This window comes from Perna viridis, chromosome 7 (genome assembly GCF_037379345.1).
Source record: "Perna viridis isolate PV_CMFRI_1.1 ecotype Kerala chromosome 7, ASM3737934v1, whole genome shotgun sequence".
NCBI classification, from domain to species: domain Eukaryota; kingdom Metazoa; phylum Mollusca; class Bivalvia; order Mytilida; family Mytilidae; genus Perna; species Perna viridis.
The window spans coordinates 29,548,544-29,567,629 of NC_142451.1; the positions used below are offsets into that span (position 1 = coordinate 29,548,544).

Genomic DNA, 19,086 nt, shown 5'->3' on the forward strand with positions numbered 1-19,086 from the left:
ATTGTTGATAAGAATGAACACCTTCCCAGGGCAACAGGAATCATCTGACAATTTTGATCAAAGAGACTTAAGTAGAACTTATCAAAAGGATCATGTTTTCTCCTTCAAAATATTGTATAAATTGAAATAAAACCTCATTTTTCATCTGTCAAGGCCACTGGCACTTTCAAAGAGTCGCCAAAAATAACTTTGACTCAACAGAAATTTTTGTAGAAGGAAAATCACGTTATTTCCCAATATTTCGTATAGTTTTTGAGATATACGAAGAATTGGTAACTGACCCATGTGGTCTAAAAATATAGCAATGGTGGCCATGTTTAAGGAGGTAGACCTAGGGTAAGGGACACAACCCTTACAAATCATTGGAACGTTTGTATTCACCATTTCACATCAATGTCATAAAAGCATCAAAGTAACTTTGACTGATTTCATTCTGTGTCAAATGAAAGTTTGATAGCCTTTGGTAAAATTGAATATGATACAAACATATCACTGACTTTATGAGTTATGTCCCTTACCCTAGGTCTACCTCCTTAAGCTTGATCTATAAAATTAATACAATTTTTAATGGAAATACATGTACCATAAGAGTTTGATAATAATCCATTCAGTGGTTTCAGAGGAGAAGATTTTTAAGGAAAAATTAAATACGGATGACAGACGATCACAGAGGATGCAAAGTGATGACAAAGCTTACATGGCCTTTTAGGCCAGATGAGCTGAAATGGTGCCAAAGATTTTTGCAGTTAGAAATAAGAAATGAAAAAGAATAACTAAGCATGCTCACATTTCTCATGCCCCAAAGAAGGTGCAGTTGAAACTTTGGAGATTGCTATATATTGATAAAGTTTACAAAAATACCATAAAGATCCATTAGCTATATTGCAGTTATGTGGTAATACTTCTATAAAATGCTTACTTTTTACCCCTTCTTGGTTGTGTATTCCAAACAGTAGGGACCATAACCCCAGCAATCAATACTGATCTTCCTTTCCTATTTCAGAACCTTGTAATAACAACTTTATTAAGATCCACCAACCAACTTTTAAGTTATTGCACAAAAATCTAGTGTCAACAGACTACAAGAAGGACAATGACAGTGCGATACCACCAGAATATGCCATATATGGCCACAAACTTTTAAAGTTGATATGAAAAACTAGAGGCTCCATAAGCCCGAATCTCTCACCTGGAGAATTTGATATCATGTCATATTGTTTGATAATTTTAAACGTTTAAAGAGTTCCCTATTCTTACAATATTCCTGCCATCCACTGAAATCACGTGGGGGCAGAGAAATAGGCCAAAATGTTTCCTCAGAGGATTTCAATGGAAAGTTTATAGTGGCCACAGCATTCCATTGAGTCACTAAGCCACCTGTGCCATATAAAAAGTGGATAGTTTGTAGAGGACATTGAGGTCATCAAACGGTCATGAATGGTATAATAATAAGCTACTAGTTTGGTAAAAATTTATTGAATGCAAATATTTGTATGAATCGGGCAAACTGGGAAAAATCAGAAACATGCATGTCAAAATCCCACCGATCTGACAACATAATTTCATTCAAAGATGCTTTCTCTAACTGAAAAGACCATTGTTTGATCTCTGCATCACTGGATTTGCTCAGAAATTTTTCAGTAGAATGTTAGAAAAAAAGGTATTAACAGAGCTATCTGCCCTCAAAATGTTCATTTTCAGTGCATTTTGATGAAATTAAAACACAATTTACCAACATGATATGGAAAATCATGTTTGTTTTTCTTGATTCTGATGGTGCAAATAGTCAAATCAAACTTTCAAAATGGAAGGTTTTGTCATACTATATTTCATCCCCTGCCTGATTCTTACAGAGACTGACACTTAATTACTATTGTTCACATGGAAGTCAAGGAACTTTGACTTGACAACTCAATAAGGTTTCAAAATGAAATTAAAAGATAATAGACAAATAGGGGCAACAAAATATTGTTTCCACAATGCCCTTCTGCTTCGGCAAGAAGATGGAAGTAGTTGCCCAAGTGGGCTTGTGGTCCTAGTTATCTTTAAAGGGGTACCTAACATACTTAAATACATGTACAACAAATTGAACACTACTGGCAAACCCAGCCCCAGTTGATTACTGTGAAAGTTCTTGAACTCGTGGATATCAATTTTTGGTGGATTATGAAAAAAACAAAGTTCGTGGATTTTTAATTCTGTTTTTTTGGTGTTTTCCATATGCACATAAATTGTAATCTCCTTTTCGTTGGAAACCAAATTTTGTGGTTGCGCCTACCCACGAAAACCACGAAAATTGATACCCCGTGAATAATAGTACTTTCACAGTATTCTCTTTGTCTACTTCAAAATATGTTGTTCTATCAATTAGATCAGATAAAAATGATTATTTAAACAATCGTCCTATCATTTTATAATATAGGCACTACTGAAGGAAAATTCTGTATAACATTTAAATTTTCCTAGTCACATTTCTGCAGTTCTCATTCTCAGAAAAATACAAATTCCATGGGTGCAAATCAGTACTGGTCCAGGACCTTCAACTATTGTAACTTTATTTACCTAGGCCCAGGACCTTAAACTGTATTCTTTAAACTTCATTGACTTTTTGTAGAAACTTCGAAAAGTCCAGGACTGTCACACTTAAAAGTAAATTTGGACCCATAAAAATCTTTAAACTCTTAACTTTTATCAGCTGTCCTTCTTCAATTTCAGTCTGTTATTATATTCAATAACATAATTGTTTAAGTCTATTTTTCTTTTCTGGAAGACTTGGTACCTTTCCTGCTTCTTCATATCTGTATCAACAGGGTCCTCTGGTTGGACCAGACCATTGGTTATCTTATAGTAGACTGTTGTTGTGTCAGGTTCACATATAGCTAATGTCAACCTGAAGGGATAACATTAATCATTTAAGTACCATTCTGTGTAAGAATCAGGCAATTGTGGCACATCATAATTCTCAACTTGGTCTCTTTTCCCTCAAATATATCCAATACATCTAGAAAACAACTGAAAAGCTGTTTAAATTTATCCTGAAGCATCTGTGGTGTAGATATTTTATGACTGGTTATATAAGGAAAAAATGTTGGAAAATTTTCCCGCCAATTTTCCATAGTGCATTTCAACTAAATTTGACCTATAAATATCTTAAAAAGGTTATCAGGTATAAATACTTGGTTAATGCAATAAAATCTCTGCATTTTTTCCCTTCATGTGCCACATCTTATACACATTTTGCCCGATTTTTAGACGAGGAAGTACTTAATATACCGCTTGCATATAACTATTGTCAACCTAAAGAAGTAGCAATATTCAAACAAGTGTTCTGAGAGTATTACTTGGCAAAACAAAGTTCTTTACAGTCAGAATAAAGAGCTTCAATGAGTGCAGCACGATACGACTGCAGCATGTTGAACTTAGTTCACTTTGCGTAAGTGTGGATACAATTTTAGTTTTTGACACACTTACTTTAAGCATTACATTTTGAACACAACAACTGGTATGGACACTATGCACTGCATATAATTTAAATTCAGTTAAAGGTGAAAGAAATTCTGCTTTAAGGGTGCTAAACAAAGACCTCTGCGTTGGATCCCAAATGTTACCTATAAATAAATTTTTTTGTGGAGCGCAATTAGATGCACCAGCAGAGGTTGAACCCTGAACAGATGGAGCAAATAAGGACAGAAAATAGCTCTCAATTTTGATTATAATTACATGTACAACACAAGATAATATTTTGACCAGAATGGAAGAGGTGAATGAACTTATACTTAAAATAAGACTTTTTAAAGAAATCATGTACAGACAGACAGACAAAATGCTTTATATAAATCCCAGAATTTTTTTCTGTAGAGTATAATAAATAAAAAAACAAAAAGTCTAGATCAAAAGGAATAAACAATTCACAATTTTATGAGTTAAAGTCCAAAAACAGGAAATTGCCCCATATTTGTATGAAATAATATATAAAAATTAAAACAAACTTACACTAAATATTCTATTCAACAAAGTTTTACTTGGAGCATTTTCAGGTTATTATTTGATTATAGGACCCCCCTTTTTTGTAACAAAGTCCCGCAACTCAAAAGAAAACTTAAATTAATAAAAAATCAAAAAGGAGCTCACATCAATCAAACACAACAAAGTTTCATGAATATAAGTGCAATCACTATTGAGTTATGGTTTGGAAACTGAAATTCCCCTTTTTATGAATAAAATTCCTTAACTCAATAATAAAATCACAATTTTTCAAAAAATTGAAAGGAAGCTTTTACTAGTATAAATATATAATTCATCCAAATTTCATTGGAATTGCTGCAGAGGTTTTTGATTAATACAAAACAGAAAATCCCATTTTTGAACAAAAAGAAAAAATTCTGAAATTAATAAAAACCGAAAGGGAGTTCACATCAACTGAAAAGAAAAAACATCCCCAAAGTTTCACAAAAATTGGCAGCAGCTTTTTTGAGTTATTGTGCGAAGTGTGAACAATAAATGGATACTGGTATACCATAAAATTAACAGATCCTTACAAAATTCAAATTTGATCTGTAACTTGTCATGGTAAAGCAATGTACCTAAATTCAAACACCAGTAGATATTTGCAAGCATGGCCAATAAACAGTGCAAACCTAAAGTCCCCTTTGGTGAAATTGGTGGTAGGTTACTATTGTGGAAGTATCATTGTTCATGGGGTACCAATATTAATGGTTTTCGTGGGTTGGGTAAACAATGAAATTTGGTTCCCAACGAAAATTTCCATAAGTTTATATGGTAGAGTTGTCAAATCCACAAATTCAAGAATCCACAAGCTGATCATTTTTCCCATAACAATGAAAATTGGTACCCAAAAATAAAAACTTTCACAGTCATAATTTTATGACAAAATCGCACATAAAGCTTTATCTCACCCATCAGTCTTCGAATCATCCAACTTTATCTCTTGTAAATATTCCTGCATCTGCATTGGTGACACCATTTCATGACTAGATAGGGGTAGTACTAGTTGTCTTGGTTCATGCCGTGTTGGGCGGCCTGATATGAAGGCATATTTCCCTTCTTTGTGGGTTTTCACATTCCACCATCCTCTCACTGAAACCAAAACACATTGAAATCTGTGTTAACAGTTTTATTCAAGAAGTGACAATTGATGTGCTATGTAGTTTCAAGCTATTTTTTTTTAAAATAATAATAAAATTTGAATGTTGAATGTTTATTTCTCATCTGGGCAAGATAGGTTATTTTCCATTAACTAACTTGGTACATTTTGTACTATGATGTCATTTATGTCGATTGATCTGCAGTCAGCTATTCAAATAGTTCCAAACTAAATACAGCTTTGGTGCAGGGACAAATCTAAATTTTGACTTTTATGGATTAGAAATTAAATAATAAGGATTGTTTTTAATTTTTGACTAAGTTTTGCTTGCATAACCAATTTTAGATTTGTTTGTAAAGTGACTCAATGTTAATTATTTTGCATAACCTGGTAAAAAATTTAAATAGCACAGAAATTAATATATGGAATTTCATAAAACCCTTGTTCTTTGGAGATAAAAATTATATTGAATGTACTGTAGAATTCAAAATTAAGGAAGATAACTCTGTAAATGACACTATTTAACTATGTGGATTATCTCCTAAGAGCAGACAGATTGACATTTACCATAATCACAAAATCTAAAAAGCAACTAAAAAAATAAAAATGTGTAACCTTTTTTTGGGGTGTATCACATTTTTTTTTACAGAATTTGAATGATTCTTAAACAGACTACTACTTAAAAGCAATCTTTAATTAGTTACATATTCTGATTTAAAAAATGCAGCACATGTAATACCACTGTTCATTTCTTAGATGCTAAGGCAAAGAAAAAAATATTTGTGTTTCTGCTACCAGTAACCTGGTAATTAAACCTAGGGTTGGCAGGTAGGCAACACTTTTTTTATTTTTTGCAATTTGTTTTGGAGACAGAGTCAGAAAATGGCAGAAAAAAAAATCTTACAGGTAAGCAACAAAAAGTATGGTTTGTAGGTTTAGCTGAATCACAGGTAATTTTTTTTAAGCCTAATCCTAACAAACATTTTCTCTGAAATGAGGGGTAAATGAGGGGTCTCTGTGCTAAGCCTGGACCTGTGCCCCGATACATGATAAAAAAATATTTTACAATAAATTTTCATATGCAAAGTAAAAGTACTTATACTAGTAGTATACCAGTGAATTCATGTATAAAGATTTCATTTGAAATCAATTGAAGGATAGCATTTTTTAAAATGTTCAACCAAAATTGCCTACAACATTATTTATTGTACCAAATTTGAAATAAATTCATCCAGTGTTGGTTGAGGCAATAACATCTAATTTAAATGAAGGGAATGATAGACAGAGTGATACAAATACATCATAGTAATATGATTTTGGGCTTGCCAATGAGGGACCAAGCTATTTGTATTAAGGAGGTAGTGTGTTTGTATCATGTTCAATTTCACAATGCCAATCAAGCTTTCATTTGAAAAAGAATGAAATTAATCCTGAATACAAATGTTCCAATGACCCTCACCCTAGGTCTACCTCCTTAAAATAACAACTGATTTTCTTGAAGTTTCTCTAATATTGTGGATGGCTCGACCTTTATAAAAATCAGGACTTCCTAAGACATGTGCAGTACATCTGCATGAAAAGTTAAAACAATCACTTCCTAACTGCATACATCATCTTGATACGTCACTTGAACAATAGAATCTATACAATTCATATAAGAAGTCCCTGACACTCTGTCTCTATAATATGGACTGTAATGTAATTGATAACTGTGATTACACAACCATACCTTCACAAAGTTCAAGATATACCCTGGATATCTGGTTTGATCTTAAATCTTCAACAGAACAATCACTAGACACTCGTGATCCAACTGTATTAACTTCTTGATCAGTCTTAAGTTCATTCTCCATCTGTTTAACAAATATATATCTTATCTAAGTATACCTTTCTTGCACTTTTAAACTTAAAATTGTTTCATCTGTATTTCCTGTAAGTTTAATACAATGAAACAATTGCAGACCATTGTTTACTTGTAGACAAAATAGCAAATGTCATTGTGTGTAGAATATAAGGCAAAAAATATATAATACTGGTTCGTTTAGTTTCCAGCAACTAGCAAATAAAAAAAAAGGGTAGGTAGAAGGTAGGGAAATCATTTCACTTTTCAAAAACATTTTTTCATTGTGTTGATTGGGAAACAATCTAGACTTTACCAATAATTGAGACAAAATGGCCAGAGAATGTTAAGGGTAGGCAAAAGAATAAGAAGAGGCTCCCCAAAGGCTGAATCCTTCACCTGGTTAAATGTTTGCCTTTCATGGGCAATAACTCTAATAAGATGTTGTCTGACAATTTTGACTCAAAGAAGACTTAGGTAAGACTTATCATAAGGACCATTTCATCAACTGAAAGTCTTTCTATTATAGTTTTTAAGATACTGGCTGAAAGCTGCTAAAAACATTGCTAAGGAGTTGTCCAAAAACTTTGATCCAATGCAGACTTTTGTAGGCCTTATAATAAGGATCATTTTGGGAATTCTGTCTGACCCTTATGTTCTAGTAACAGCGGCCATGTTTCTTTACGGATAAAAAATCCCAACATCAGTTGTATGCAGAATACCCTAAGGAACATTCATATTAAGTTTGGTTCAAATTGGTCAAGTAGTTTCAGAGGAAAAGAGTTTTGAAAAATTGTTAACGACAATGACAGACACCAAGTGATGGCAATAACTCAAATGGCCTTTCGGCCAGGTGAGCTAAAAAGGGGGGTAATAGGGTCAGTTTCATGTAGCTGGAAACAAACATTTTTTAGGCCGGACTGATTTTATGCAATATTTGGAGTATGGAGATTTTGAATTATCATTTGGGGTTGCAAGTTTCATACATGAAAGAATTTTCAAGGTTTCTCTTGGCTACACCTCTTAATGGGGTTTTTAAGTACCAGATAATAAGGTAAATTGGTAAATGCATATTTTTGACTTATATTAATGTGCTTAATAATACTATCATTTCTACTATGTATATGTAGGGATTGAAATTAGCAAGGCCCACTCGCCAATGGCCTTCAAAATTTGGTGTGGGCTACTATAATCTGAACTGTGACTGTAAAGAACTATGCATATTGGCTTCAAAAATTAAAGCTGTGGGCTACAAAACCACAACTTTAATTTAGAACCTTGTATATGCTCCCATTTAGCTTTAATTATAGCTGACATGTCCATATGACGTGTGTTTTATACCGAAGTAAGACAATTGACCAAGGGGGCAGTGAAAGAGGAGTGAGGTTTTTAGAAACAAGACCAAGGGGCAGGATTGGGGGTCTCTACTTATTTTATTTCTTACAATATTTACTTGCATTCATAAACTAGGGAAGCAAGTTTGAATAAAGTGGATAAAGTGAGTAAATCGTTAGGAGTCAAGTGTAAACCCCCTACCACCTTCCCATGTTAACTGTTGAGAATATTACAAACAAAATATTTAGTAAGCAGTTGAAATATGATTCTCGTGGTTAAATCATATTACTTTGACTTAGAACCTATGTATAACCTTCCAATATACATTATCAATGTACAATAGTACCTCACGGTCAGTGTCTCATGCCAGGATCTCTGATTTTTTTAAGTTCTTCAATAAAATCTCACTACGTGTGTTTTTTAAAGTGAAAGGGGTTTTCCAAAATGTTAAAATCTCGTAGATTCGCGTTCAGAATTCTAGCCAATCAAATGTAAAGAATGGAACGTCAACGCTATTTTAAGCATATCACATGTTAAAAATAGAATTTGTTTTAGTTTCACCAAGGTTGTGCAATCTTAGGAATATATAAGTAGGTATTATAAATTCATTGAATATATTTCGGCCATTTTGGCCTCCTGAGAGTCGATAAGTAAGTGCAAAGACAATTGCTGTGATGGAGATACTTACTTTACCGATTGGAAATCTCTCATTCAAAAAGTTTTCATTCAATAAGTCATTTCAAAGTGAAAGTAAACTGCAAAGTAAGCAGAAAGGCAATCTAGGAAAAGAAACAGATTCTGAGGATTATTTGACAATTAACAAAGATCAATATAAAGTTGAAAAAATTGAAAAAGAACCAGTGTCTATGGAAATAGAGTCAAAAGCCAAAGAGGCTTCTAGTATCAAGGAAAACTGTGATAATGAAAATGGGGACAAGAGTAAAGCGAAGAAGAAAAAGTGGAAGAAATTAGAATTATCAGAGCTTGGATTCCAAATTTCTCTCTTCCCAAGGCCAGTCAAAAATAATGCTGAAATTGATAGAGATTCTGCAAAACTTTGGGCTGAAATTGAAAATGAGTGTGAATACAATGAAAAAATTACTTTAGATTTTAGGAACATGGTTGAACTTGAAGGCAAAATACAAGGAAATGTAAAACAATTGCGTAGAGATAGAACTAAAAGAGTTCAGAAAGCTCACAAGCAAGTGAAAACGAAACATTGCAAAAGTGTATTGAACAATAAAGGACGCAAACCACTTTATGTTAAACATAGAGTATACAAAATGATGGAATTAGACATTCATCGACTTAGTTATATGCCAAGTCCAAAGAGAGAGAAGAATATTGTTAAAAGGGAAATTGCAAGAGGAAACACTGTGACCCCAATTTCAAATAGACCTGGAACTAATAGAACTAATAATAACTACCGACCTACACCTGTTCAATGTTTGGCACATACTATTCACAAAGACAATCTACCAAATGATTTAGATGCTGCTCTAGCTAATCTTTTGATGAACATGCAGCACAGAGACTTAACACCTGAAGACTATGACCTCCTATTGCAGCTAGACGAAGCTCGTGTCAAACCTAAAACTATGTCAGAAAACAAACTAAATACCTTCAAAACTGACATTGTTGATAGTAATGACAATTTAGAAGTGTGTCCTATTTGTATGGATCTATATGAGAAAGGACAAGAAAGAAAATATCTCCCGTGCAATCATGCCTTCCACAGCAAATGTATTGACTCATGGCTCAAAAACTCATCTATGAACTGTCCAATTGATAATCTACCAATTGACTCGTGACAAATGGTGCTCTAGGGGCATTATTGATGCATTAGCTTTCTTGATTTTTGAGGGAGCTAGCATTTATACATAGTTTTCTTGTTGCTGTTATTTCTGTTAGATATTGTGTTATTATCTGTTTTTCATTTGTTATCAGTGTAGAGGTTCGAAATTCATTTGATATTACCTGGCTTAACAGAGAATTGCTGTTAATTGAAAAATTTAAAACCTAAATGATTAATTTTTGTGGTTAAAGAAAGACAACACTGGTCGAAGAAATGTCAAAAGTGTTAGATATACAGGAATTATTCTATAAGAATTAAATTTCTGATGTAACATACTATCTGATTGGATGAAAAATTTCAGAGACCAAAGTTTGTGATGTGACAATGAGGTCATCAACTTTTTTATTGATTTACTTGTTAAATTTTCATACTGAAATTATATTATAAGCATTTTCAGTCAATATGAAATGACCTAAATGCCTAGGAGCATACTTGAAAATAACTTGTTATGCAAGTTATTTAGTGTGCACTACATGATTGAGGTTATTTATTCATAGACCAAAAAAATATAACATTCATTCCTTCAATAGAATACTCACGAATAGAATGTGGGTGCCTCTTATGCTGAAGAACAAATGAATGACATTCAAGGAATATGATATCTAATAAATGTTAGCATTTTGTTAACTTATTCTCATAAAAATTTGTCAAAGAAAGAAATTTGTTTTTTTTTTTTAGAAAATACAATCAATAATATTCATTTTGTACATGGTACAAGATTGGCATTTGTTCTTATTCTGAAAGTGTTTTACATGTATTTGCATAAGGGTCTGTGATGTTAGTAAAATTCATCAGAAGCATACACAATGCAAAAAATGCAGTATTCAACAATTCTTACAGCTTTTAATTCCATAACTATTGCTTCCAACAAGATCAAATACAAAATTGAAGAAAGGTTAATACCGGTACATGCATCCTAAAGAAAAAAATAAGTTCAGTGACATACATGTATGGAAGTAAAAGAATACCATGCCAATGAATAGTTAAAGAAAATCCAATCCTTGTACCATCAGTAAAAATCTTACTGGAAGAGTAATAAAGGGAACCATGATTTGGTAATCAAAAGAAAATATTCCAAGGATAAAGACTAGACAGGGAAAATAGATACACACAACAAAGAACATGAAATAACCAAAAACAGCACAAAGAAACAAAAGTAAATGAGTAGGGTAAGCATCCTCTGCCTATCTAGAAACACTTGCTGAGTTGCTACTAAAATGGAGAACATGCCTTCAAAAAGTCTTATCATAATATTTATATAAACTGCAACTTAAACACCTTAAAGGCAATCACATTCTGTGCCAAGCAAATGAATAAGACCACCAACAAAATCTGCAGTTTTTAAAGGTTAACTCTAAAATCTCAATTTAAAACTTGGGTCATGATAAATTGGCTTCTCTATAAAAATCCTTTGTTTTAAATGGTTCATTATATACTGGTTTTAGTGTAAAACACAAAATTTATCAACAAATATCAATATAATTCAATACACTCAAAACATAATTGAAATTGTTTAATTGCATGCATGTATAGGTATTTAATAGTTAAAACACCTGGTAATGCAGGTATATAAAAATATCAATGATAACATTGCAATGATCAGAATATACAAAAATGCATAAAAAAATTTCATGAGAAAATACTGTAGTTTTGTATCATAACAATTATTTGAGAACAAGAACTTTAAGCTGATTTAAGGACGTAGAACTACACTAAGGGACACAACTCTTACAAATCATTGGAACGTTTGTATTCAGCATTTACAACAGTCTCACTGAAGCATCAATGTAACCTGGATTGATTTCATTCCGTTTCAAAAGTAAGCTTGATAGCTTTAGTGAAATTGAATATGATACAACATATCACTGATTTCAAGAGTTATGCCTGTTACCCTAGGTCTACCTTCTTAACTTGAGACAGAGCAGCACAGAAAACATCACCATTCATTCACCTAATGGATTTGAACAAATTTTTCATATACATGTGCTGACCTGACATCTGTATCAAAGAAATCATGTAACTGTTCTGTCTAGGTGACTTCTAATGCTCGTTCTAATGCTGTTGATAAGAGGTAACTCATTGAAACATGTGCAAAGCATATCAGAATTTGCACTATCTATATAATTGTTTTTTTGTTTTGTTTTAGACCTTAAACTCACAATCATAATTTTTCTTATAAATTCTTAAAAAACATGACTAGTGTTATAATAAAACGAAGCTCAATGCAACAACAATAACATTGACTAGATCATATGAGATTAAAAGAATTCACCTGTTAACAGAGGCTATTCCAAGCATAACAGCAAAAATAAAACCTCAAAAATCATTCACCAAAAAGAGGATTAGAACAAATTTATCATAAAATCTTTACTGATCTGTATAGAAAGTAGCCCCATGTCAAAAGGATGATTCTGTACTATAAAAAACCCTTTCTAAGGTCACAGGCGAAATAGGTAGTTGCAATAATATAGTCAAATCTTTAATATTAAGACATGTTACAACTTAAGAGGAGGTCCATGTGAAACTCGGGCAAATACTATGATATGGGCGGCACAACTTAAATTTTTTCCATCTGAATTTTCTTCAAATAAAATGTTTATGTGATATGTTTGAACAAGGTATAATGATTTTTTAATCAATAATTGTTGGCTCAGAAAATGTTTAAAATTCCCTAACAAAGCAAACAAAAAATTTGCACAAAATAAAGAGTAATCCCCCCTTTTCAATGAATATGTAATTTATTTTTCTTTAATCAGTACAGTTGATCAATAAACGAAATTCAACTTTGAGAAAGGATGCATGTAAGAATCTTTTTAAAACAAACACTGTAATGTGCCACCCACATCCTGGTTTTTATATGGATACCTTCTTAATTTCTTGCGCGTGAAAGACAAAAAAAATCTTAGGATTGTACGATGCATAATAAATAAATAGAAAATGACAAGTTAAAGTAATCTTCTTTAAAAACCCTGGAATGTTTTACTGTACTTTGATTAATTTATTTGACAGGTCAAGGACATTGGCATATGTCAAGGTCTTCTTTTTCCATGACTCTGGAATACTGCCAACACCAAGCTGAAAATAAATGCACAAACATTTTTATTGAAGATCAACTAAAACTTTTTTTCCAAAAAAAAAATCTTCATCATTATATTTTCTGTAATGCACACATCCAAAAGTGCCATACATGAGAATCATATGGTTTGCAACATAGGATAAACATATGAAACAGAGGTGATATGATAATCATATGGAACAAGAGTGGTGTCATAATCATATGCTTCTAACCTACTGGTGCACTGGTCCATGCTCCCAGTTTTTAGTGGAGTCCGAGTTGCTCATTTGCTTTTGTTACTTTGTACATATAATTTTAGTTACTTTATGTTCTTTGTTGTGTAGGTCGGTTTTCCGTGCCTAGTCTTTGTCCCTGGATTACATTCTTTTGATTACTGCTATAACCTTTGTTCCCTTGATTACTCTTTCTAAGCCAAAATTAACATGTTTTTATTTCGTTTATTTTATGTTCTTTGTTGTGTTTGTCTGTTTTCCATGTGTGGTCTTTTTCCCTGGATTACTTTTTTTTTTTATTTCCGCTAGAATCTTGGTTCCCTTGATTACTCTTTATCTGATAACTTGAGCCCCATATGACTACTGGTATCATAAGAGGCACATTTGAATGTGTACCCTTACACTTATTCAGATACGGTAATAAAAAGGTAAAACAATATGCCTCCCTGCTTCAATGACTTCCTTGAAGAAATGGCATCTTACTAAATTTTGAATGGCCTAATGGTTATCAATCAACTGATGATGATATAATCAGTCCAAAAATGCCTAGGCACAAGGTAATAGAGACTGACTGTCAGTCATGTCCTACTTGTACGGAGTCTGAAATGTGAACGGCACAAAGTCATTCAGTCAGAAGTGATTGTTTACCTTTAAAGCAGGCCTAAAGCAGAGGTCTCGTATGCCAGTTGGTGTGAAAAAAAAAAACTGAACAAAAATCAACCAGAACCTTGTACTGCAACTGCCACTTACCCTTGCACCAAAACAAGCTCCTATGAAGCCTCCTCTAGAACAGGTGCATCCTCCAACCCTCATGGTCTCTTGTATGGAACCAGTATATGTGGAACCAGTCAGGACTTCATGAACAGTCAGCTGGAATGCACCTGGGATGCCTTCAATAAAAAGACAAAGTATGAACTACAAATGGTTGTTTTTAATTTGAAATGTTTTAAAGTGAAAAGTTCAACTAAAATATTCACCTTTACTTGATGATTGAGAATTAGTAAGATTACTGCACAGAGGCTTATTCCCAATATGAAATATGCAGCCCAACTTGTATAGAAACACAAAAAAGGGAGATCTTAGATTAGGGGATATCCCAATAAAATCAAGCATATTTAAAATGACTATCTCACTTTTCATTATCAGATCATTAATATATATTAAAGTTGAAAGAAGTTACTTGTTTTGAGCATGTGATCTGCCATTTTTGCAATATCCCACAAGTCATTTTCATCTAAGCATCTGTCTCCTACTTTTTTTGGATTATTAAAACAAAAAAAAAAATTCATCTTCAAATTTTTACCGAAATAATTTATTAAGTAATATATAACTACCGGTACTATACCTCAGTCTATTCTGAACTTTCCAGCAGCTTCACTATGATTCATATCTTTATAATTCAGCACATCCCTAAGTTTTCCTGCCATAGCTTTATCCAGATCTTGTGGGTTTGATCTGTTTGGGTTACTTAAATCTTCTATCACCGTCTCTATAGCATCAGCTTTATCACCATATAATATATACTGCTCTAGTATTCTGTAAAAGTAAGTTACACCACTGATAAATATAAGGTTGATACATCGTGACAGCTAAGATAGAAAAGTTGCAAAATAAAAATATTTTTTTAACAATAATTCAAAAGAGATGTAAGAATACATAACTAGACAACACAAGTTCGGCTAAAGTTCACTTGTCAACCTGGAGCAAAACTTGCATTGCATAGCATGCCCTTGACTTAATCATCCATGCCTACACCTGCTAATATTCTACTTACCTTGCTGCAGTAAGACCAACTGCTACTGAAGTGTCTGAATTCTGGGTCACTCTAATGACCTCTTCAACTTTGTCTAACATGTCAGGTTTACCAGCACACAAAGCTACAACAGGTACTATCCTCAATACTGCATCCATCTGTTCATCTTTATCACACCCTACAAATTAACATAAGTTAACTAAGTGCACATTAAGAATATTCCATGTCAGAAAGATGCTATCCCAATTCTATAATATTATTTTCAGGTCTGTTGACCCCCAAAAAGAACCAAAAAAGGAAGATTATTCCTGAATTTTTCATATTTGAAGGAGACATTTAAGAACTTTTAATACACATACTTTTAACTTAACCTCTTTTTGTTAAAAAAAAAAGACTTGTTTAAAATTGTGTGAGACTTATGCAAAAAAAATCAAAAATAAATTGTATTCCATTTCATGCAGGACTGCCATTTTTATGGTTTTGGTTATACTCAAACTGTGATCAAACTAAGAACCTCCTACCCTCAAGGTGAGCACAGGACAATAAGACCACTCAAGCGGTTCAATAGTTATGATGTATAACAAGGTAAAAGTTTGGATAAAAATCATGTAATATACCTGTATCTTCTAACCCCTCTTCAAACTTTTTGAGGAAAACTTTAACACTTGCATGTCTCCATCCTGCTTTTATGGGGAAAACTTTCTTAGCAGCATCTGAAAGACAAACATGAGAACACTAAGAATACAGAAAAAACTGGTTCAAATAAAAAGGGCATTAAAAAGATAAATACGATGGAAAGTTCTTTTTTCTTTTTTTTTAAAGCCTTCAGCATTCATTAAATAACAGGTTTTCCAGTACAATGGATCTTATATGAAACTACAAGAGATAGAAATACCCTATTACAATCATCAATGATACAAGCTCATGAATAGCTTCACTCAGCCAATGTTCCAACTAAGGAGGTAAGACTATATCACGGTTGTTCAGTTTTATAAAGCTACATGCGTGAGATACACAAAAAGGTTTGAAAGATAAAAGAGAAAAATCAATGTCAAAAGAAATAGCCTGAAATTTTGCTGCAATTTGTTTTTAAAACTTGCCAATTTTTGCCTGCTTTATTTACACATGTAAATATACATTCATACCTGGCTTATCTTTGTATTCCATGTTATCTTTATTTTCATATTCACTATCAGGACCAAAGTAGTCATATGTGGACTTTTGTAATCCTTTGATGTCTAACCCTGTAAAAAATAAAAACATAAACCTGCTTCAAGGATGTACGCTGCTCTGTTTAAGAATAACAAGGATTTCAAAAGGTGGTGAAATCTTTGATCTTTCTTACTAGAACAACATAAGAAGAAAAAAAAATGATGGGTCAGTGTGCTTGTTTTTGAAATGTAAACATTTGAAATTTTTCTTGATTTTTCATAGGTTTTGTGGAAGTAGGTTTATCTATTAAAAACCCCAAAGAAATAACTACTGTGGAATTTCATAAAAACTTCTCAGATAACATTTTAAGGTAAGTTAAATGAGGAGTCACTGGGCAAAAAATACTTATGCTAAGAAATGGATAAATCCAGAGGTGTCAGAAAATATGACAAAAATGGCTGAACATGAGCAGTGAACATCCTTAAATGATCTCTGGCACCTAACTGAACCAATCTTTAAGTAAAATTCATTTACCAACTCAAAACAAATCTTTTTTTTTATTTCAGGGATTCATTTAACTACTGGTAACAGTTAAAGAAATTTACAAATAAAATGAACTTCATAAATGAATCTTTCTTATTTACCTCCATTTTCAACAAGGGATTTCAGTATAACATATGATTGGTCACCATAGCAACTATGACTTCCAGTAGGACGAAGGTAGAAAGGATTGGCTGAAGGCTCCCAGAATGCTATCTCTTCAGTGTCTCCTATTATACTGTTTAGTTTCTCGATTTTATAGTTCCAGTGCAGAGGTTGAGCTAAAAATGAATAGACTTTAAGAAGTACTAGTACAGTACACACTAACTAAAGACTGGTATACCTAATTGGATAAAATACAAAAATATCTAATGGGGAACAACAAATGTTCCAAATATGTCAAACAGGAAATTAAATTGTCTTTCAGAATATAAAAATGGCTATTGACCAGGGTTTATGAATTTTTATAAATCTAAGATGAAAGACAAAATTTTGTTCACCTCTCGACTTGAGTGGATTTCAAACCCTTCTGATCATATTTTTTGTCACTTAATTTTTTCTCATAATTTTGACATGAGTAGATAGATATTATCAATACTTTCAAGGCTTTCAGAATCCATTTATATTTAGTTCAATTAAAAGTAGAGTACTATTAAAGATATAATCTTTGATAATCTCAACAATTCTTCTGTGATTTCAAACCGTCTGCATCTTAGACCCTTCCTTATGTATATATGATTATAATTGAAATGATTGATAATGTTTTAGAGCTGCTCTGCCTTAAAACTAGGCAAAAGCTAATGTATTTCTACATACCTCCAGTTTTTTTTAATGGAAATCCTTCACCAAGTTCAGTAGGCCTCATAAAAACTGTATTCAAAAATAAAAGTGCAAATGAAAATTGTCAACGAGATATCAACACTTTTGGTTAAGTTATACTACTGTATGAGCCCTCTGATTAGGTAATTATAAAATATGACATGAAACGGGAGAGCATAATACAATAAATTTCCCATGATTTGTATTGCATCGGAGTTTGAAATACAAACCAGCAGCATCAGCAACTAGTGCTCCTACAACTGCAGCTATCCTTCTTTCCTCACACGTCATTTTTATGAGAGATAGAGAAATAACATCTTTCTTTGGGAAAAAAATATACAACTTCCGGACTGAAATTCTAAATTATGACCCTCCTGAAGAAGATAAACCATAAGTAAAATCCGGAGTTGCAACAAAATCCGGATTAAAATGAGGGTCCAAATGATATCTTTAATTGAAAAATATTTGACTACTTAATAGATATTTGTGGTCACACTATCAAGTTGACCAGATAATTAAACTTAAAATCTTAAAATTTATGCAGTTATTCTAAAAAGCAAGAAAACAGTTATAATTATTTTGTGAGTCAGAGTATTACACAAGATTACATAAAGTAAACATGCTACAATAAAATGTAGTTGAAATATATCATTTCCTCATAATACACAGTGCACAATTTGAGTAATATTAAATAGTACAGGAACTTCATATTACTAACCTCTTTTACTATTTTTATAAAGATATAAGATCCCTTACTATTTTTGTGTCTGAATGGAGAATTTTCCTCTGAAAAAGTCAATTTATTTTGTTCATTTAAATTTTCCATTTTATTATTATGGTTCCATGTGTATAACAATATATCTACACATAATTGTACTATCTAATTTTAATGTAGCATGGCTGATATTATAAAAGTATAATGGATGCAATAACTTTTTAGGTTCAGGTAACTAATACCAAATACCAAATGTATGCAGTACCAACTCATTATGGGATTCCAATCAGTGTTTGTTCAAAACAAAGGTGAATAAAAAATACTAAAAGTCGTAGGGCACATCTGTTGATATTCAGGGTTTAACAAATCACAGGCATGTCTAGCATGAATATACTTTTCCCGTCCCTTTCTCTCTACACCCCCAAATCAAATCATTGATTCACACAAACCAATCACACATATCAGTGGAGAACATATTTGAAAGCTATGACTGTTAGTTGATATATCTTGCCTAGAAAACCCACATTGAAGTAGAAATTAGGTGTTAATCATTGATTTATTTTTAGGGTGTTTGTAGAAAAAAGGGAAAAGGGGGATATAGTATTCATTCTGCAGGTACTTGTGTTACAAATCTATGAGAGTGACATATGAACAGATAGACAAAAATAATGCTTTTACAAATTTG

The 19,086-nt window shown here is 32.4% G+C and overlaps 3 protein-coding genes across 3 annotated transcripts; 1 reads left to right on the top strand and 2 right to left on the bottom strand.

Moving 5' to 3' along the window:
• Positions 1–1,460: 1,460 nt before the first annotated feature.
• Positions 1,461–8,725, bottom strand: LOC148612195 (uncharacterized). The gene is made up of 4 exons (XM_088593456.1): positions 8,626–8,725; positions 6,834–6,957; positions 4,917–5,097; positions 1,461–2,890 (listed from the first exon to the last, which is right to left on the bottom strand). The coding sequence occupies exons 2-4, from the start codon at positions 6,955–6,957 to the stop codon at positions 2,692–2,694; spliced, it is 504 nt and encodes a 167-aa protein (XP_088449582.1). The 5' UTR covers positions 8,626–8,725; the 3' UTR covers positions 1,461–2,691.
• A 228-nt stretch (positions 8,726–8,953) lies between these two features.
• On the top strand, positions 8,954–10,794 carry LOC148612196 (uncharacterized). The gene has a single exon (XM_088593452.1). It carries the CDS (start codon positions 8,954–8,956, stop codon positions 10,088–10,090), a length of 1,137 nt encoding a protein of 378 aa, XP_088449578.1. The 3' UTR covers positions 10,091–10,794.
• An 838-nt stretch (positions 10,795–11,632) lies between these two features.
• LOC148612197 (crystallin J1A-like) lies at positions 11,633–18,073 on the bottom strand. Its single transcript, XM_088593453.1, has 8 exons — positions 17,917–18,073; positions 16,972–17,148; positions 16,321–16,419; positions 15,793–15,888; positions 15,197–15,353; positions 14,768–14,958; positions 14,173–14,312; positions 11,633–13,209 (listed from the first exon to the last, which is right to left on the bottom strand). The coding sequence occupies exons 1-6, from the start codon at positions 17,975–17,977 to the stop codon at positions 14,769–14,771; spliced, it is 780 nt and encodes a 259-aa protein (XP_088449579.1). The 5' UTR covers positions 17,978–18,073; the 3' UTR covers positions 11,633–13,209; positions 14,173–14,312; position 14,768.
• Between the last annotated feature and the right edge of the window lie 1,013 nt (positions 18,074–19,086).

What these genes read in the sequence shown, in the direction of transcription:
- LOC148612197 (XM_088593453.1), bottom strand. Translation starts at nt 17,977, where the DNA reads ATGACGTGTGAGGAAAGAAGGATAGCTGCAGTTGTAGGAGCACTAGTT. An exon ending in GGAATACAAAGATAAGCCAG is followed by an intron (nt 15,889 to 16,320) that starts GTATGAATGTAT and finishes TTTGTCTTTCAG; the next exon opens with ATGCTGCTAAGAAAGTTTTC. An exon ending in GTTGGTCTTACTGCAGCAAG is followed by an intron (nt 14,959 to 15,196) that starts GTAAGTAGAATA and finishes TTACTTTTACAG; the next exon opens with AATACTAGAGCAGTATATAT.
- LOC148612196 (XM_088593452.1), top strand. Translation starts at nt 8,954, where the DNA reads ATGGAGATACTTACTTTACCGATTGGAAATCTCTCATTCAAAAAGTTT.
- LOC148612195 (XM_088593456.1), bottom strand. Translation starts at nt 6,957, where the DNA reads ATGGAGAATGAACTTAAGACTGATCAAGAAGTTAATACAGTTGGATCA. An exon ending in ATATCTTGAACTTTGTGAAG is followed by an intron (nt 5,098 to 6,833) that starts GTATGGTTGTGT and finishes TTTTGGTTTCAG; the next exon opens with TGAGAGGATGGTGGAATGTG. An exon ending in GATGATTCGAAGACTGATGG is followed by an intron (nt 2,891 to 4,916) that starts GTGAGATAAAGC and finishes TTATCCCTTCAG; the next exon opens with GTTGACATTAGCTATATGTG.